We start from the raw sequence: 20,232 nt of genomic DNA on the forward strand, positions 1-20,232 counted from the left end.
ACACAAATAATGTGTACACAGGTTCAAGGAGAAACATATTTACAGCAGACACACAGGATCATATAAGCATCATTCACTCGGTAGATTTAAAAACTACACACTTTTTGCAACAAAGAACACAATTAGAACAAAATAAGTCCACTGCAGAGCAAAGTGGTCAAAGTGTTGTGAACTGCAGTGATTAAGGTTTTGACAAGCAAGATGGACAGAGAAGAGACAATGGATCTCATTTACTTAAGTTTTCAGAAAGCATTTGATAAGGTGCCTCACATGAGGGTGCTTAAGAAGATAAACTCCTATGGCGTTACAGGAAATATACTGGCATGTTTAGCGCAATGGCTGTCAGGCAAGAGGCAGTGAGTGGGAATAAGGGGGGCCTTTTCTGGGTTGGCTGCCAGTGACTAGTGGTGTTCCACAGGGGGGGTCAAGTATTGGGACTGCTACTTTTCACATTGTTTGTCAATGATGTAGATAGTGGAATTGATGGCTTAGTGGCAAAGTCTGGAGATGATATGAAGATAGGTGGATGGGTAGGTAGTGCTGACAAAAGTGTTTCACTGTAATCCATCATATCCAGATACTAACATTTTTTTAACCATTTTCAGAGATACAAATCACAGTTTATTGCTCCACTCTCCACTCTCACCTTTCCTCGTCACAAGTGTTCGCTGATAATGACCTCACTACTTCCCACGGAGACACAAAATTCTGCAGATGCTGGAATCTGGAGTTAAAGCAAGCTGTTGGAGGAACACAGCAGGTAGAGCAGCATCTGTGGAAGCAAAGGAATTGTTGCTACATAAGGATTGAGATGCAGGGTCTCAACCCAAGATGTCAACATTTCCTTTCCTTCCCACACCACAGACATCGAGTTCCACCAGCAGTTTGTTTTTTGCTCAGTCGAAAGATCACCTGGGTATCAAATCGCGACATGAAATAGTCATTCCCAGTCCAATTAACATTGCAAAGTCCTTGTCGTGAATCACTGATAATTTGGGTCAAAACAGCCTGATATTGTTACACTTACAGAACTGTATCTTGTAGATAACACACTATCATTCCTGGCTATATCTGATCCACTGGCAGGACAGACCCACCAAAGGGGATAGTGCAGTGTTATGTGGTTGAGTCCACAACTTTGACTCAGACCCTACAAAGTCTCATGGCATCAAATCAAACATGGGAAAGGAAGCAGCTGATCGACAGTTCTCCTATTGTTAATACTGTCTGACGGCAAATGCCAGCAATAATTGGAGGGACCCGAGGATACTTCTAACATTTAAGAAAAACATGGACAGGTATATGGATGAGAGGGGTTTGGAGGGATATGGTCTAGGTGCAGGTCAGTGGGACTAGGCAGAAAAATGGTTCAGCACAGCCAAGAAGGGCCAAAAGGCCTGTTTCTGTGCTGTAATGTTCTATGGTTCTATGATAGAATGACCCAATAATTTTACTGCATTATATACGGAATACCTGGATTATTTTCTCACCATGATCAGAACATCAAGGGATACTATTGCCTTTACTTCGTTTTTGAATTGTCACATTGTTCTAACTTAGACCTGCACAGTGATCGTTTGAAATCTGAGAATGACATTGTTGCTTTGAGATTTATTTTTTTCTACTCAGAACGCCATTACACTATTAACTGCGTACAACCATTGTGAATATGAAAATCAAGGTAGCTTACTTTTTGGCACTCTTCAAACTTATGCCATGCAAAGACAATTTAGATTTTAGTCCCCTCTGCAATAAACTCCTTTTGTCATATTTTTCCTCATCTCATTTTCTTCTCTAAGTTTCATGAATCCACTAACCATCCTGATCATTATCTTCTTTGACAATGCAAGATCTGAATTGGGCCTTGTTATTTATATTTAGCTTGTGATCTTATTGTAAAAAATGAGCTCGTCTATCTAAAAAAAATCCTAATTAAATCCCCAAGAAGCTTGATGTGCAAATATTTAGAAAATGAATGCATTATGCTAATATGATCAAAGTTTCTATGCAAATTAGGTCAATTATGCAGTAGAATATTTCCCAGAAGTAACTAATCTCAATTCCTGCTTTCATAAATCTGAACAGTATATTTGCTAAACTAAATCAGAGTCCTGATTCAAAGCAATAATTTTAAAACAATGATTTTTGTTAGATCTACGAAATTGACTTTTTCCTGAAGAACTGTAATCAGAAAAGACATGCTACATGTGGACGATCACATGGCATACAGAGTGGTCAGAGACATATGGCAGAACTGGGCTAAAACACAGCAGATGGCTGATTACATGAAAGTACAGCATGTTAGCAGAATTCAAGCTTCTATAAATTGGGTTTTCAGTCAGTTTTTGTAGATATTCAGTCAGTGGACTACTGAAAATAAAAATACAAGATTCAAAATTTTTGTTTTAGAAATGGCAAATATCCAAATACATATTTCATGGGATAATTTCATTTTTGAGCCTTAGCCTTCCAAAATCCACTCCCCCGGAAAAAGTACTTTATATCACTATTAAAACCAAGTAGATGATAACCAAGAGGAATAACATGATTTGGTGCCTTTTATGCAACTAATTTGGGCTCCAGTTCAGTGAATTAACTGTGTGTGGCTGATACTTCAATTGGCTTCCATCAACTAGCTTCTGCATGTGACTATAGCTGGTGAACCTGATTTACTAGAGTCACATTAGGTGCCTCTTGGGCCCAACCATTCCATAAAAATATTTGGTCACGGTATCCAATTTAACTTTCTTTGAAATTTTCAGTTTACACTGTATCAGAGAAAATGATGATAGTTGAAATGTTTCATATTTACTTTTTGTTGAGATACTTGCCAGACTTGAGAAGGTGCTAAACTTTCTTCCTGGCATTTAAAAGTTTACGTTGTTAATTGGATGATTTTTAAAAAAAAGCATCTATGGCTTACACATTCAGGCAAACAAAAATTCTTCCTATTCTTACTTGGATCAGCTCAGGAGTGTAATGGAATACACTCCACTCGCCTGGATGAGTACAGATCCATCAACACTCAAGAAGCTTGGCACTATGCAGTACAAGGCAGCCCACTTGATTGGTACCCCTTCCACAAGCATCCAATTCCCTCAACCATCGAACAACCAGTTGTCACAGTGTGTGCTATCTACAAGATGCACTGCAACAACACACCAAAGCTCCTAAGGAAGCATCTTCCAGACCCACGGCCACTACCATCTAGAAAGACAAGAACAGCAGTTACCTGGGAACACCACCACTTGGAAATCCCCTCCAAGAACTCAGCATCCTGACTTGGAAATATATCACTGTCCCTTCATTGTTGTGGGGTCAAAATCATGGAACTCCCTCTCTAACAGCTCTGTGGGTGTACCTCCACCCCAGGGACTGCAGCAGTTCAAGAAGGCAGCTCATCACCACCTTCTCAAGGGCAACTAGGGATGGGCAATAAATGCTGGCATAGCTGGTGATGCCCACATCCCATAAATGAATAAATAAGAATTTATATGAAAACCTGTGCAATAATAGGAATGAAAATGCATCTGAAGAATTGGCTTCTGCTAATACAGTGGTTGCCAGTCAACCACAGCAGACACTTACATGGGACGACTCTTAAAGAACAAAAACTAATCGAGAAAATTGCCCGAATTCTCTTCCCTATGCTGCTTAATTGGGACACAAGACTGTTGCCAAACAGGTTCTAACTAAGGTTAGTTGCACAATATTGTCTGGCCGTGCTTAGAACAAACAATTTTTAAATAACTTCAGTTGCGTGCATTGTGTTCAAGAATCAATGATTTTTGTCCATGATAGCTAGTGAGAAATAAGCAGCAAGACAATTCAGAATTATTTTGTTCACTGTGGTTTCAAACATTCAGATTCAGAAATACCAGAAGTAGCTGGGAGCGAAAATTAAAGAATTTCATACTTCAACAAGTTAGGAACTATGAAGAATTTGAAGGTATCGACAATCATCTTGAATGTTACAATGAACAGGAAGATCTGGAGAATGTAATCATCAATAGTAATGTATGAAGGTAGTCCATTATCTGCACTAGGTATCCGCACTGATTTTGTTCATTGCGTATGCTGGGTTAATTCCTCTGTCGATAACTTAGGAACTTCTACAGTTTTATAGTACTATAGGTAGTGTTTTAATTTGTTATACATTTTATTTAAATATATAGTTTGTAACAGTTTGTCTTTTTTAATACTCTTTTAACTATTGCCATGAAACTTTGGCTAATTGAGGCAGCCACTTAATTGGGCCAAAATGTAATGGCCCTGTTGTCCCTCAGTTCACCGGGTGAATCCACTATATTCTTCTATCACTTGCTCACTGGACCACATTTCTGAGCTGGCCCACTAGATGGAGCACATTGCTAAGATGCGACATTTCATGCTGGGTTTTTAGGCTTTTCTGTAGAGCTGTTGAAAACACTTCACAGCTATCTAGGATCTCTGATCATTTAAAACTGTCATTAGGGAACTGAGTAGATTTCAGGTTTAAGCAAGAAAACTACTTTGCAAAATGAAAGAGTGGAGAATGAAGTAGAAATTCCACAAAGCACGTTCAATCTGAATATAAGAACTTGTGACATTTCTAGTTCATTCTTCACTCTTTCATCTCCAATGACATGGTATCAGGTGTGTGAGAGAGAACATCTGGTGGAATACAGAATGAAATGTATACAAGTCCTCCTGGATACAAACTTATATGAGAAGGCTAAATACATCACCAACAAACATAACTACACCCCATTATGTAGTTCTCTGAAATACCACCCCTCTGTGGCAAAATGCACAACTGCACCTGATATTGTATCTTTGCATCTACCCATGCTCTTAGGCTAAAAGATTTGCCGATTGGTTAAATTCATATTCCCAAACATATTCCATTGAATAATCAATTAATGACCTTGTGGCATGTAAACTGACCAAACTTCCTGAGGAAACAGTAATGGAAAAGCAAATAAAAACTGTTGTTGCAAATCTAAAACAAAAACAGAAAATATTTCAGTTATTTAACAGGTCAGTTGGCAGTTAAGAAATAAACAGACAATGTTCCAAGTCAAGACCTTTGATCAGAACTGGGAGAAGTTAGCTTCAGGGAAGGGAAATGACCACTCCCCCTTCTCTGCAACTTTTGCTCCCTTCATCCACTTGTAGAGCAATGTCAAGATCTGCAAGGTTAATTCTGCCTCTCTTTCTGCCGATGCTAACTAATCTGCTGGGTATTTCTGACATTTGCCTGCTCAAAAGAAAGTAAAGGAGTGGAGGCAAAACATCGTGATGAGTGATGTAAGCTAAGATTTCCATTGAAATATTGTTTTGTATTACCCATTACCTTATCCTTGCTTCTGTGCTAGTCAGCAACAAAACTTCTGTTTCTAGTGGATCTTTAATCTAGTTAAAAAAAAAACAATCGCAGGAACACCTACCGAGCATCTTAAATGAGAAAATTGGAGCTGCGCAAGTTTTCAGGTAAAGTTAAAGCTTTGGTTTCAATGTTTAAATGGTTATATCGAAGGACGTGCACAAAGCCCAGACCTGAAGATGATGTAATTCCCAGCAGATTTATGGTTAGTGTGGATGGTTAAAGAAAGCATCAAAAAATATTAGAAACATGGAAATTTTGGGGCAAAATTAACACAGGAGGGGAAGCATGGTTGAAACAAGCAGTACATTGCAAGTATGGAAATGTCAAGAACTCCACTGAAGGAGATCAGTGATGACAGCAGATTCAAAGGATGCAGTAAGAGTATATTACAGGCCCAACAGTGTTAAGGCTGATATATGGACTAATAACCACTAGTAACTCAATCTGCAGAAGAACGTAAGGCACTCAGATTATTGGAATCTTGCAAAGTAGCAATTCACCATGATTTATTAGGTTATAGAAGAGTCCCAATTCAGTTTCCAGGCCATAATGAGAGCTTGTCTGAAGTTTAAGGATAGAATTCCGGCAAACAAGTATTTAAGAAAAACACCATCTTCAAGATGTCACTTACAGATCATGTTTAAAAAGGCACATGAGAAACTCCAAATGATGTGTTGCCCTATCAGTGATAAAACTGCATCAATTGTGTTTGGCCACCTTCGGAGTGTACAATAATGTTCAGCTAAATTGAAGTCGAAAGCTTTTTACAACAGCTTTATCCGATGACGCCCATAACCCTCATAAACTACAATCAAGGCTATTGGAAAGCAAGATTAAAACAGTATCAAAATTGAGCTGAAATATTAAAATCTGGTGATTGCTTGTCAAGAACATTCACATTTAATTAAAACAGCATTACAACACTCCGCAGTCTGGGTGGTCAGTGCAGTTATTCAGGAGCCTAATTTAAACATGCAATGTATTAAAAACAAAACCACTAGGATGCAGTTGGGAGAAACAACCTATCTTTTTTATTACCACTAATCCCAGGGCAACAGTTGCTCTAAGTGGTATGGCGCAAACTACATTCCTTAATTTCAGGACTGCTTAATTGTGTGTTATGGTTCATGCTCTGAAATTAGTCAGGAATCTATTCCACAGCCTGGAAAACTTCATTAAACAATATCTATTTGACTGTGGAAACCAGTTCTATGCGACGCTATCAAACAGGTGCTGTTTGATGCAAATGTAAGACAGAGGCAATTGCCAAGATCTGACCGTCAGTATGGGATTGTAAATCAGAAACTTGCAATATCTAGAAACAGTAGCCATCAACATGCACGAGCACAGTTAGGCATGGACCCATTGTCCTTGTTTCATGGTAATGAAGTATTGATCTTCCAAACAGACGCTGCTCTGTAGATTGGCAGCACTTTCTTTGTATTATGCAACCAAACTTCAAACCTCACAACCCTCCCCAAACTTTTCTATGTTAGACAACTACAGGCCGATAATTAGTCTAATTCTATGCTATTATACTGCTAGATAATCAGCTTTCTGAAGGCAGGAATGCCTTTATCCTATTTAATGAAGCATTACGAAAATCACCACCAAAATAACAGAATAAATTAAAAGTCCACTTTAACTAAGAATTTGCTCTAAGGATTTCTGCACGAAAGGCTTTTAATTTCACACATGATGAGGAAAAATTGTTATTAAACCACATAACCACACCAAATTATTTACTTCATAGTTAGACCTCAATGGATTTCCAGTTGATATTTTTGAGATGAATCATCACTTGTCCTCTACTCCCATATGAATAAGAACAGCCATTATTGGACATCCTTTGGATTCAAATTACTCAGAAGATGCCAAGTCATTTTTGGGGCTGTTGCAAATCAAAGCTTTAGAAAAGGAAGATATACATTTGGTTATGGCTTTTTATCTAAGGAAAAAGACATTTTATATGAGTAAAATTCTGAAATTTGATAGAATTAACAAAATTAATAAACAAACTATTAAAAAGCCTAGATTAAACTGTATTATTTTATTGCTCCAGAGATGGAGGCCTCTCTGAAGTGGACTCCATTCATAAATTGCACTCAGCACAAGTCAGGCTTCCACAACTTACAACAACACTGCATTGGATGCCCCATTGTCTAAAGAACTGGTCACTTTCTCCACTGCAGTAATTACCATCGAGTTAAGGCTGATCTATACTCGTGCGTACGGGCTATGCCGCAGCCTACGCCATAACCGTGATTTTCACTTCTGCGTAGCTCTACCCTGTAGCAAGCAGGCGTCTGTGTGCGCCAAAACGCTAGTTGGCGGTGGGGTTTCTATGCCACTGTGAGAGACATGGACGAAGAAATGCATTTCCAAAATTTTTGCATGTCGGCAGGTAGATTTGACGATTTGGTTCATCTATTTCGCATCGGTGTACAGACATGGCGGAGAAGAAGCAACCGGAAATGCGTAGGAGGAAATGTGATGCTACCAAGCAGACCAATCACAGCTGTTGCGGTCTGCGTCGCTACGACACATGAGTAACTTTTCTGGAGAGGTACATGTCACCCTACTGTGTAGGGTACAGTGTAGGTACGGTGTAGGGTACGCGACATCTACAACGTAGATACGACGCACAAGTATAAATCAGTCTTTACTGTGAATTACAAGTTAGCAAAACCTTAAAGTGGATCCTACAATAAAGCAGAATCATCTGGGTCCAAAAACACTCATAAACACCTGATTTTGTTTAAAATTTATAATTAAACTGATAATTGCACCACATTACAACTAAAAATTTTGTGCAGCCTTTTCAAATTTCTGGTAAGTTAAAAAAAACAAGGCTCTCATATGAGGAGATAATCATTGGTTAGGATACTTTTTGACAAACTGATTTTCAGATGTATTAATCAAATGCCATTGTTCATGATAGTTTTTTTTTAGTGCCCCATGTCTTGGTTTCAGACTGCATTCCACTCTGAAATTAGAGCAAGTAGATAAGAAAAGCTGATAAACCAAACATTTTTCAGGCATTCAATGGTAGTGTTTGAATGAGTCATACCCCTCACAGAACCTTTGCTGAAATCTGCCTGTTAAATCAATAGCAGACAAAACAGCAGGTTTACAGTGTACAAGATCTATTGCAATCACATACAAGAGTCAACTGTTGTTTCTAAACCCAATCCACATAAGATCACCTGATGGGCTGATTCTCTCGGCTGTCATAAATCGAAAAGAAGACCTCAAGTTCTTCCCCTAAATTAGCACACATCAAACTTTTCATTTGAAGAAAGAGGTGGTGAGTGCTTGTTGGAATGGGGGTATCCTTCTTTCGATGTCTGTGCTCCATCTGTAAGTAATTAAAAAACACAAAACCCAAGATTAGAAAACTGTCAATCCCACCTACAGCTGTACAATATATAACAAAAAGAATGTGGTTCTATTGTCCTTGGAAAGACATACATTCAAACCTATAGTTTCCCCGTAAATCAGAACTCCAGATCACTGTGAACCTAATCTGGTGGCGTAGATGCAAAGCTTCAACTTTGAGATATAATACTTGATTTTCACAATATTAATAACATACACTGCACTGATTCACATAGCATTTTTAACATGTATTAATAGTTCGAAAATGCTGGTGTGTGATATGTCACAACATGTACCAGTGAACTTAAGTTAGGATCCCGTTCCATCACAGTTTGTGGGAGTAAATGTTTTATGACACTTACAGCATGGTCAATGGCAAACCCTGGTAAAGAACAGAAACACCTGTTCTCTTGAACGATGAGACTTACGATCAAAGAGAAAGGAACAGATGGAGGAACACGATAAATCAGTATCAAATTCGGAGAAAAATGGAATAAACCTTCTATTAAGGGAAACACAGAAGAAATCAGTAATAATTTAAAAATTTGACATGCTGGCAAAGTCCAATAACAACTTCCAATATTCTAGAATCAGATGAAATTGTTCCCATTCTGCGCAATAGAGGTTGTTTGATGTTTCATTAATGATAACAAGGATGTTGTCAGGACTTGAAGACCTGAGTTACATGAAAATGTTGAAAAGGTTCGAACTTTATTCTCTAGAGAATAGAAGAATGAGGGGAGATTTAAGAGGTTTACAAAATTATGAAGGGTATAGAAAGAAGGCTTCCCCCCAACTCCACTGAGGTTGGGTGACACCAGAACTAAAGGTCGTGGGTTAAAGATGAAATGGAAAATGTTTAAGGGGAACGTGAAGGGGAACTTCTTCACTCAGAGGATAATGTGCATGTGGAATGAACTGCCAACGAAATGGTTGATGCCAGATTGATTTCAATATTTAAGAGACATTTGGACAAGTAAATGGATGAGAGGGGTTTGGAGGGTTATGATCCAGGTGTAGGTCGATGGGACTTGGGATGATAATATTTCAGCACAGACTAGATGGGATGAGGGGCTTGTTTCCCTGCTGTAGAGCTCTATGCCTCTATAATCTTTATCATTATAAAGTTACTTAAACTATTAAATTCTCACCCTATACAATGAATTCCAGTTAACTGGGACCCATCAGGGCCAGCTCATTTTGGCCCAATTAAGCACCCACCCCAATTAACAAAAGTTTCATGGCAATAGTTATAAAGGTTTTATTTTTTAAAAAGACAAATTATCATATAACTGAGCAACAAATGATGTATTTAAATGAAGTACAGAACAAATTTTAGAACACTACCACTACAGTACTGTAAAACTGTGTACTGGTTATTGATGGAGGAATTCATCCACTGTATGCTGCCGTGTTCTTATGATTGACCGTTAATGAACAAAATCAGTGCAAACACCAAGAGAGGATAATGCCCAGAGACTGCCTTCATACAATGAAGCCTGCAGATCTTCATTTTCATTCTAACATTCCAGGTGATTGTTGATATCTTCAAATTCTTCATAGTTCCAAACTTGTTGAAGTAGTAAAATCATTTATTTTACTCCTGGCTGTTTACAGCATTTCCGAGCCTTAATGCTTAAAAGTACAGTGAGCAAAGCAGTTCTGAATTGTCTTAACATTCTTTGCTGGACTGCAGTTATTGTCTTTATTGTCAATATCTTCTTATTTCATATACAAGCTTAATAAGAGAATATTTTAGGTGCTAAACATCAGACAGACTCAAAAAAAGTAATACATTAGATTACAGTGGATTCTGGTTAATTGGAACACATCAAGACCTGTACATTTTGGCGCCATTAAACAACTGCCCCAATTACCCTAAGATTCACGGATATAGTTTAAAAATGCATAATAAAGACTAACCCATCTGACTAAGTTACAAATTATGTATTTAAATAGAGAACAAATCAGAAAACAACCAATATCTCTGCAGTACTATAAAACTGTATTAGTTCCTAAGAGTTATTGGAGGAATTCATCTGCTGTGTTCTTTTGATCAACTATAAATGAACAAAATCAATGCAGACACCTAATCAGATAATGGTCTGTCTTCATACAATGCCTTTGACAGCTGCATCCTCTAAATCTTCATTTTCATTGTAACATTCAAGATGATACCTTCAAATTCTTCATAGTTCATTTTCACTCCCAGCTATTTCTGGCATCTCTAAGTCTGAATGCTTGAAATCACAGTTTTGAGAAAAACCGTTCTGAGTTGTCTTACTGCTTACTTCTTGGCCAATATCAATCACATGGAACTGACGTTATTTTGATAAATGACAAAATTAATGAACATTCATGACATGATTAACACTAATTAGCCATTACAAAACCTGTTAGAACTTCTGCCACCTTGCAGTTAATATTAACTTGTTAATCTCCACCACTTCCCTGTAGAGAAGAATGTAATGATTGTAGGTCCAATACTACAAAACTAATTAACGTAGATTTGTTGCATTTATGTAGTAAAGTGGGATCATGGTTACAGTTTTGTAAGATAACGTTAGTCATCATGGGGTGTGGAGTATTAGCATATTACAAATTCTCTTAATAAGTTACCATAATAAATTAATTACATCACTACAAATACAAAGACTTCCATTAATATTCTGAAAATAATAAATGCTTTGAAATCAAATAATGATTTGAACTGAAAAATAAGATATATAAATATCCATAACACTAAGTTAAATTGACAACTACAATATCCCTGTAGAATATTATTGTATCTTCCAAAAGATGCCAATTGCAGCCTCAGTTATAAAATAAATGAAAGCTGTATAGCAAAATGCTCATTTTTTTCTTCATTCCATTTATTATGTGCTTTTTATTTTTAAAAGAAGTTTTTTTTAAATATATACATCTATGATTATGAAACAAAATTTACTTCCATATATTTGTTTAATCATTGAATGGCTTTTACCCCCAAGGGATAAAAGAACCTTAAAAATCTCAAATAAAGCAAATACTACAACTTGCATTTTTTTAACTGCAACCCATTAATAAATTAATACACAAAGGCTTGCATACAATTCAGCAATAAATCATATATTGACAGGACCACTAGATTAATCATTGGTTACTTCCCTTCTGATTTAATCTTGTGCATGCCTTGGCATTTGCTAATCAACTCTCCAGGCAACATTGGTGTAAATTAACTGCAAGAGGAAAAGAGAGTCTAACTTTAGAGTTTATGCTGTCATTATCTCTGCTGTGGAAACAAAGGTCGAAATAAATTTTATTGGTTACAGAAAACATCTTCAAAGTATCCCGAGGCAATTTGCGAGGGGAAAACGAGATAGTGAAAGAAATGAGGTGTTGGCATAGAGTAATTGATTCAAGTGATAACTGTGGAGGAAGCTTTTAAATATGAGGCAGCAGAGATAGTGGGCTTGTAGAAGAATTAGATCTTGACAGGGTGAGATGTTATGTGGAATGCACCATCCACAACTTGTCAACAATGTCAGGTAATTCTCCTACAAGTGTGTCATTACAATTTGCTGGAGCACATTTCTCACTAAGAAAATAAAAAATACAGCAATAACATTATGCTTGCTGGAAAACACAACTGGAACTCCAACTGGTTGCACTTCATTTCTTTCTATGCCACTATTAGGATTTCTACCTCACACTACTTATTATAATTTAACCTCTTCAAACATGCTCTGAATAGCAACACACACACAAAGTGCTGGAGGAACTAAGCAGGCCAGACAGCATCAACGGAAAAGAGTACCATCAAAGTTTCTTGCCGAGGCCCTTCATCAGGACTGAAGAAAAATGTTGAGGGGTCAGAGTTAGAAGGTGGAAGAGAAACAGGGCTGAAGGAGGGGGGAATCTGATAGGAGAGGGCAGAAGAACATGGAGAAAAGAAAAGGGGGAGGAGATAAGGTGAGAAAGGAAAATGGGAATGGGGAATGATGAAGGGGGGCAATTACTGGAAGTTTGAGAAATCGATGTTCATGCTATCAGGTCTGAAGCTACGCAGATGGAATACAAGGTGTTGTTCCTCCAACAGGAGTCTGGCCTCATCGCGACAGAAGAGGGGGCATGGACTGACGTGTCGGAATGGTAGTGGGAAGTGGAATTCAAATGGGTGGCCACTGGGAAATCCCGCATTTTCTGGCGAACAGAAGCGTTAAGTGCTTAAAGCAGTCTCCCAATCTGCATCAGGTATCACCAGTGTACAGACAACCACACCGGGAACTCTAGATAGAATAGATGACCCCAACAGACTCAGAGGTGAAGTATCACCTCACCCGGCAGGACTGCTTGGGGCCCTAAATGGTAGTGGGGGGGGGGGGGGTGTAGGAGCAGGTGTAGCACTTGTTCCGCTTGCAAGGATGAGTGCCATGAGGGAGATCAATGGGGAAGGATGAATTGACAAGGGAGTCCCGTGGGGAGCGATCCCCATGGAAACCAGAAAGTGGGGGGCAGGGGTGGAGAGGGAAAGATTGGTGATGGGATCTTGAGAATTATATGCTGGACGTCTTCTCCATGGATTGTCACCTTGTTGTGGTGGAGAAGCTTGTGTGGTCCTGAGATCCCGAGAGTGATGCCGTCTGGAGCTATGCTCCTGGTAGGGTCACCCACGGCGGTAAGGTTGAGGGTGAGGTCCCTGACAAAGAACAATCCAACCAAGACTTCAACGGTGGAACAGGCGGACGAAGTTACTTCCAACTCAACAGCTGTGAAGGCGGACGAAGGCTGCAACAAATCCATCAGCTCCAATCGTCGTGGTTTCCATGCCACTGGAATCAGTTGGTTGATTTGTGAAGTATTGTGCTTCAAGGAGTGCAACATCAAGTATACGTTAAACAAATGCACACACAGGCGTCTTCACTCTGTGAAAGATCAACGGAACGAAGACCATCATCCTCAACCTTGAGGGATAGCCACGATGATGCTGGATGTGGAGGCTGGTGGGGTGATAGGTGTGGACAAGAGGGTTGTACACTCTCACCCAAATGGTTTACATGACAAACAATGGACCCAGTACAAATCCATGTGGCCACCACTCATCGCAGCCTTCTAATCCAAAAAGAATCAATCTTCCACCATCAAACTCTGGTTCCAACCATCAAGTCAATTACGTATTCACTTTGCTAGGTCTGCATGCAATCTTCCATGCAGGACCTAGGCCAAATCCATTGCTAAGCCTCATATAGACAATGTCCACTGCCTTGACCTAATTAATCTCCTTGATTACTTCTTCCAAAAAAATCCACTGATTTGTGAGACATGATCTCCCATGGACAAGATAGTGCTGTCTATCCCTTATCAATCCTTATCTATCAAACACTGGTAGATCCAGTTCCTCAGAATCCCACCACTGATTTTAGGTTCACCAGCCTATAGTTCCCTGGCTTGTCTTTGTTGCCCTTCTTAATTAACAGTACAGCATTAGAGCAGTAGGTCAAGTACACTAATACCAAGTGCACAAGTACAGTGATTTAGACCATAAGACATAGGAGCAGAATTAGCCATCTGGCTCATCGAGTCTGCTCCACCATTCAATCATGGCTGATTTTTTTTTAATCTCCTCCTCAATCCCAATTCCCAGCCTTCTACCTGTAACCTTTGATGCCATGTCCAATCAAGAACCTATCAATCTCCACCTTAAGCACACCCAATGACCTGGCCTCCACAGCTGCCTGTGGCAACAAGTTCCACACATTCACCACCCTTTGGCTAAAGAAATTCCTCTGCATCTCTGTATTGAAAGGGCACCCCTTCATCCTGAGGCTGTGCCCTTTTGTCCTAGACTCTCCCAACATGGGAAACATCCTTTCTACATCCACCCTGTCAAAGCCTTTCAACATTTGAATGGTTTTAATGAGATGCCCCACTCGTCCTTCTGAACTCTAGCGAGTACAGGCCTAGAGACATCAAACGCTCCTTGTATGATAACCCTTTCATTCCTGGAATCATCCTTGTGAACCTCCTCTGGACCCTCTCCAATGCCAGCACATCTTTTCTAAGATGAGGGGCCCAAAACTGTTCACAATACTCAAGGTGAGGCCTCACCAGCGCCTCAGCATCTCATCCTTGCTCTTGTATTCTAGAACTCTTGAAATGAATGCTAACAGAATCAGAATCAGGTTTATTATCACCGGCATGTGATGTGAAATTTGTTAACTTAGCAACAGTAGTTCAATGCAATACATAATATAGAAGAGAAAAAATGTGATAAATAATAACAAGCAAATCAATTACAGTATACGTATGTTGAATAGATTAAATAAACATGCAAAAAAACAGAAATACTGCATATTAAAAAAGTGAGGTAGTGCCCAAGGGTTCAATGTCCATTTAGGAATCAGATGGCAGAAGGGAAGAAGCTGTTCCTGAATCACTGTGTGTGTGCCTTCAGGCTTCTGTACCTCCTACCTGATGGTAACAGTGAGAAAAGGGCATGTCCTGGGTGCCGGAGGTCCTTAATAATGGACCTTGCCCCTCCTCACCACCGACTCGACCTGCAAGTTAACCTTCAGGGTGCTCTGCACAAGGACTTCCGAGTCCCTTTGCATCTCCCTGTTTAGAAAATTGCACAGTGATTTCTACTACTAAAGTGCACGACCATGCATTTTCCAACATTGTATTCCTTTTCCCACTTTCTTGCCCCTTCTCCGAATGTGACTCAGTCTCTCTGCATCCTATCCATTTCCTCAACACTACCCGCCCCTCCACCAATCTTCGTATCATCTGCAAACTTGGCAACAAAGCCATCTACAGGTACAATTAAAAACTTGCTTGCAGCAGCATCATGGCACACAGTTTCAGCCAGCGTCCCATCTTCAAGAACTTCACCCATGACCAAAGATGATGCAGATACCTCCGCCTTTTCAGTTTCTTCTTTTGATTTACTGGGGGTATATCCACGTTAAGGTGTGTTAAGACCACCAGTAAACACCTCAACACTGTTAGTCCGCATTTGGAGTCTCCAAGGTAGGGAAGACCACATCGTGATGCCCAAATGTGCCACCAGCCTGTGGGAGAAGTGCTCGCTCACTCAACTGCCAGCTCACATAACTACATATTGCATTCATCGCTTTACAGCATTGTCAAACCAGCAGGTGCAGTCACCAACCAAGATGCTGCGATGCCATAATAGCAGAGAAAATGGTTCAAGCTATGTGGAAAAGCAGCCCCAGGCAACTGCTGCAGTCTCACTGAGCCAGTGATTCCTGTAACGTTTTACTTTCCTGCCGATCATGCATTCAACCCGATCTTGATACACTGAATTGTCCTATGTTAATCAATCCACATTTCAGTTAACCCCCTTAATGCTGCTAATCTGGCTAAAAGCTGCACAAATTTAGAGATCCTCCACGCCAGCAATATGAATAGTGTAGGTCTGAGTAGGATGCACGATTTGTTCCCCGAGAAGCTACATGCTTCATTGACATAAGATAGAATAGGAAGCAAACTGGACACTTTCTCAACCTTAAGTTTGAAAGTGAAGGGCAGAGATTAAAGTGAGTGCTTTAACTTTCTACTAAATACATGTGTTGCCCATAGACATGGTTATGGTCAACACAGCCAACGTTACTCACCACCAGTTCCCATGCACAGCAACTTTTGTTTCCAAATTTAGAAATACAAGCACAATAGCATGAATGTCCATGATTACAAAACACTCCAGAAACCAGGCCGGTTTACTTACTTCTCAAGGGTATTAATTATAGAGGTAAAGCAGCCTCTTGTCTAATGGCACTTCCAACCTGAACCACTTACACGCCCTGCACACCCTACCCCACCGAGTCAAGCACCAGACATTGCATTCAATGAAAAAAGATGTCAGTGGGGAGTTAATTACAATTCCTTTCTGACCTTTTTACCATTTCAAACCTGTTTGAAGGTATCAAATGAACAATAACCTCCTAATGCTGAACAGATAAAGAAAGGTTGTTTTTTTTTTAACAGATAGAGGAGCAAAATAAAATTTTCTAAATCAACCTTCATGTGCTGTACACACAGCAGCCACCCATCCGGTTTTGATAGAACTCAGACTTCACTATCTATGGAGATACGAATGCACAAAACAAGCGGAACAAGAGCTACACTTGTCCATACACCACCTCCCTCACTACAATTCAGGGCCTCAAAAAAGTCCTTGTAGGTGAGGCGACATATACTGTGTCCGCTGTGGCCTCCTGTATATCGGTGAGATCTGACGTAGACTGGGAGACTGTTTCTCCGAGCACCTGCACTCCGTCCGCCAGAAGAGGGATCTCCCAGTGGCCACCCATTTTAGTTCCACTTCCCATTCCGGTATGTCAATCACTGGCCGCCTCCTCTACTGTCGCAGTGAGGCCACACTCAGGTAGGAGGAACAACACCTTATATTCTGTCTGAGCAGCCTCCAACCTGATGGTGTGAACATCGACTTCTCGAACTTCCGGTAATGGCCCCCCCCCCCCCAACCTTCACCATTCCCCATTCCCTCTCTCACCTTATCTCCTTGCCTGCCCATCACCTCCCTCTGGTGTTCCTGGTGCTCCTCCCAACTTTTCTTTCTTCCACAGCCTTCTGTCCTCTCCTATTATATTCCCCCTTCTCTAGCCCTGTATCTCTTTCACCAATCAACTTCGCAGCTCTTTACCTCTCCCCCTCCCAGTTTCACCTATCACCTTGAGTTTCTCTCCCCCCCTCCCGGTAAATCTGCTCCTCATCTTTTTTTCCTCTAGTCCTGCTGAAGGGTCTCGGCCTGAAATGTCACCTGTACCTTTTTCCATAGATGCTGTCAGCACTACCGAGTTGCTCCAGCATTTTGTGTATGTTGCATGCACAAAACTAATTATTTCACCACGACAACAACTTGCAACGTAGCTGAAATCTGTGCCTGCAAGGCAGACTAAAAACATTAAGATTTACAAAGTTTTAAAATACAAACAGTGGAGCTCTGACACCAACAGGTAAAGACTGTGGATCAGGAAAGAAACAACACTATTAGGAATTTTTAAATTAAGGCAAGAATCTAGATGCATTGTATTGAAGAAACGGACAATAAAAACAGAACAGTGGGATAGTGAAAAGATGAAGACATTTTCATTTTACAGGAGTTGGGTATTACATGAAGGACCCCTAATGGAAAACTCCTAATAAATTAACAGGCCAAAAGACAATGGACAAGATTTATCAGAAGTGTGAAGGAAAACGACATCTTTGCAGGCGGCTTTGACAGAGATATTGGGGAGGCTTTAAACTAATTATGCAAGGGGGGTGGGACCCATGGTGATTGGGCTGAGGTTAGGGCAGTTGGTATACAAGTTGATGCAGTGTGTAGGAAGACTGTGAGAAATGACAAGTAAATGATGGGGAAAAATTGCAGTTAGTGGGATGAGTTGAAGTGCAACATTGGGCAAAAATCGAAAAGGACTGAGGGTTGCTTTTTGAATGCATGCAGCATATGGAATAAAGTAGATAGTCTTGTAGCGCAGTTAGGGATTGGCAGGTACAATGTTGTGGGCATCACTGAGCCGTGGCTGAAAGAAGATCATGGCTGGGAGCTTAAAATCTAAGAATACAACATTGTATCAAAAGGACAGGCTGATAGGCATAAGGGGTGGAGTAGTCTATTGGTAAAAAGATGAAATCAAATCTACAGAAAGTGGTAATATAGGATTATAAGATGTATACCCTTGTGGGTAGAGTTAAGAATCTGCGATGGTAAGAAGACCCTAATGGGAGTTAAATACAGGCCTCTGAATAATAGCCAAGATGTGGGATACAAATTACAACGAGAGACAGAAAAGGCAGTGTTAGGATAGTCACAGGAGATTTCAAAATCAGAATCAGGTTTAATATCACCTGCATATGTCATGAAATTTGTTAACTTTGTGGCAGTAGGACAATGCAATACATGATGAATATAGGGAAAAAACTGAAATACAGTAAGTATACATGTATGAATGAAATAGTTAATATCAGTAATGCAAAAACAGAATATGCAGGTAGATTGGGAAAGCCAAGTTGCTGAGAGATCCCAAGAGGGATTTCATAGAATGCCTACAAGATAGCTTTTAACTTTTTAGTAGCTTGTAGTTGAGCCCACTAGAGGAAAGGCAATTCTGGATTGGGCATTGAGTAATGAACCAGATTTGATTAGGGAGCTTAAGGCACAGGAACCCTCAGGAGACAGTGACCATGATATGATAGAATTCACCCTGCAGTTTGAAGGGGAGAGGCTGATGCATCAGTATTCAACTGGAGTAAAGGGAATTACACAGGAATGAGGTAGGAGCTGGCCAAAGTTGATTGTAAGGAGATACCAGCAGCGATGTTGGCAGAACAACAATGGCGGGAGTTTCTGGGGGCAATTCGGAAGGGACAAGGAAGATACATCCCAAAGATAAAGTATTCTAAAGGCAGGACAAGGCAACTGTGGCTAACAAGAGAAGTTGAAAACAGCACAAGAGTAAAAGAGAGGGCATATACTATAGCAAAATTAGTGGGAAATTAGAAGATTGGAAAGCTTTTAAAAACCAACAGAAGGCAACTAAAAAGCCATAAAGAGAAAAAAGATGCAATATGTAGGCAAGCTAGCCAATAATATTAAAGAAGATACAAGTCAAGTCAAATTTATCTATAAAGCACATTTTAAAAACAACCCAAATACAAAAATGTTTTTTTCAGATATATAAAGAGTAAAGAGAGGAGGAAGTAGATATTGGATCACTGGAAAAAAAATCTTGGAGAGGTAGTAATGGGGAACAAAGAAGTGGCAGATGAACTTAATAAGTATTTTGCAACAGTCTTCACTGTGGAAGACATTAGTCGTATACCAGAAATTTCAGTGTGTCAGGGGACAGAAGTGAGTGTGGTTGCTATTACTAAGGGGAAGGTGCTTGGGAAGTTGAAAGGTCCGAAAGTAGATAAGTCACCTGGACCAGATAGCCTCTCTGGGGTTCTGAAAGAGGAAAGAGCTGAAACTAATGTGAAGGCATTAGTAATGAGCTTTCAAGAATTACTGAATTCTGGAATGATAGTGGGATGGTTCTGGAGGACTGGAAAAATTGCAAATGAAACTCCATTCTTCAAGAAGGGAGGGAGGCAGAAAAGAGTAAATTATAGGCCAGTTATCCTGACTTCAGTGGTTGGGAAGATTTCGAAGTCCATTATTCAGGATGAAGTTTCAAGGTACTAAGAGGCACATGATAAAATAGGCCAAAGTCAGTCTGGTTTCTTCAAGGGGGAAACTCGCCTGACCAATCTGTTGGAATTCTTTGAGAAAATAACAGGCAAGGTAAACAACGGAGAGTCAGTGGATGTTATCTACTTGGACTTTCAGGAGGCCTTTGACAAGGTGCTGCACATGAAGCTGCTTAGCAAGGCAAAAGCCCATGGTATTACAGGAAAGAAACTTGCATGGATTGAAGATTGGCTGACTGGCAGGAGGCAAAAACTGGGAATCAAGGTGGCCT

At 39.9% G+C, this 20,232-nt stretch overlaps 1 protein-coding gene across 9 annotated transcripts in view; it reads right to left on the reverse strand.

The window, feature by feature from the left end:
• LOC140734855 (dedicator of cytokinesis protein 4-like) overlaps positions 1–20,232 on the reverse strand; it is a 356,660-nt gene that overhangs the window by 213,329 nt on the left and 123,099 nt on the right. For all 9 annotated transcript variants that reach the window (XM_073059457.1, XM_073059454.1, XM_073059460.1 and 6 more), the window contains exon 8: positions 8,575–8,726. In XM_073059457.1, the coding sequence (XP_072915558.1) occupies positions 8,575–8,726 (152 nt within the window). The remainder of the gene's footprint in view (positions 1–8,574; positions 8,727–20,232) is intronic.

Source organism: Hemitrygon akajei, chromosome 10, assembly GCF_048418815.1.
Source record: "Hemitrygon akajei chromosome 10, sHemAka1.3, whole genome shotgun sequence".
Classification (NCBI taxonomy): Eukaryota; Metazoa; Chordata; class Chondrichthyes; order Myliobatiformes; family Dasyatidae; genus Hemitrygon; species Hemitrygon akajei.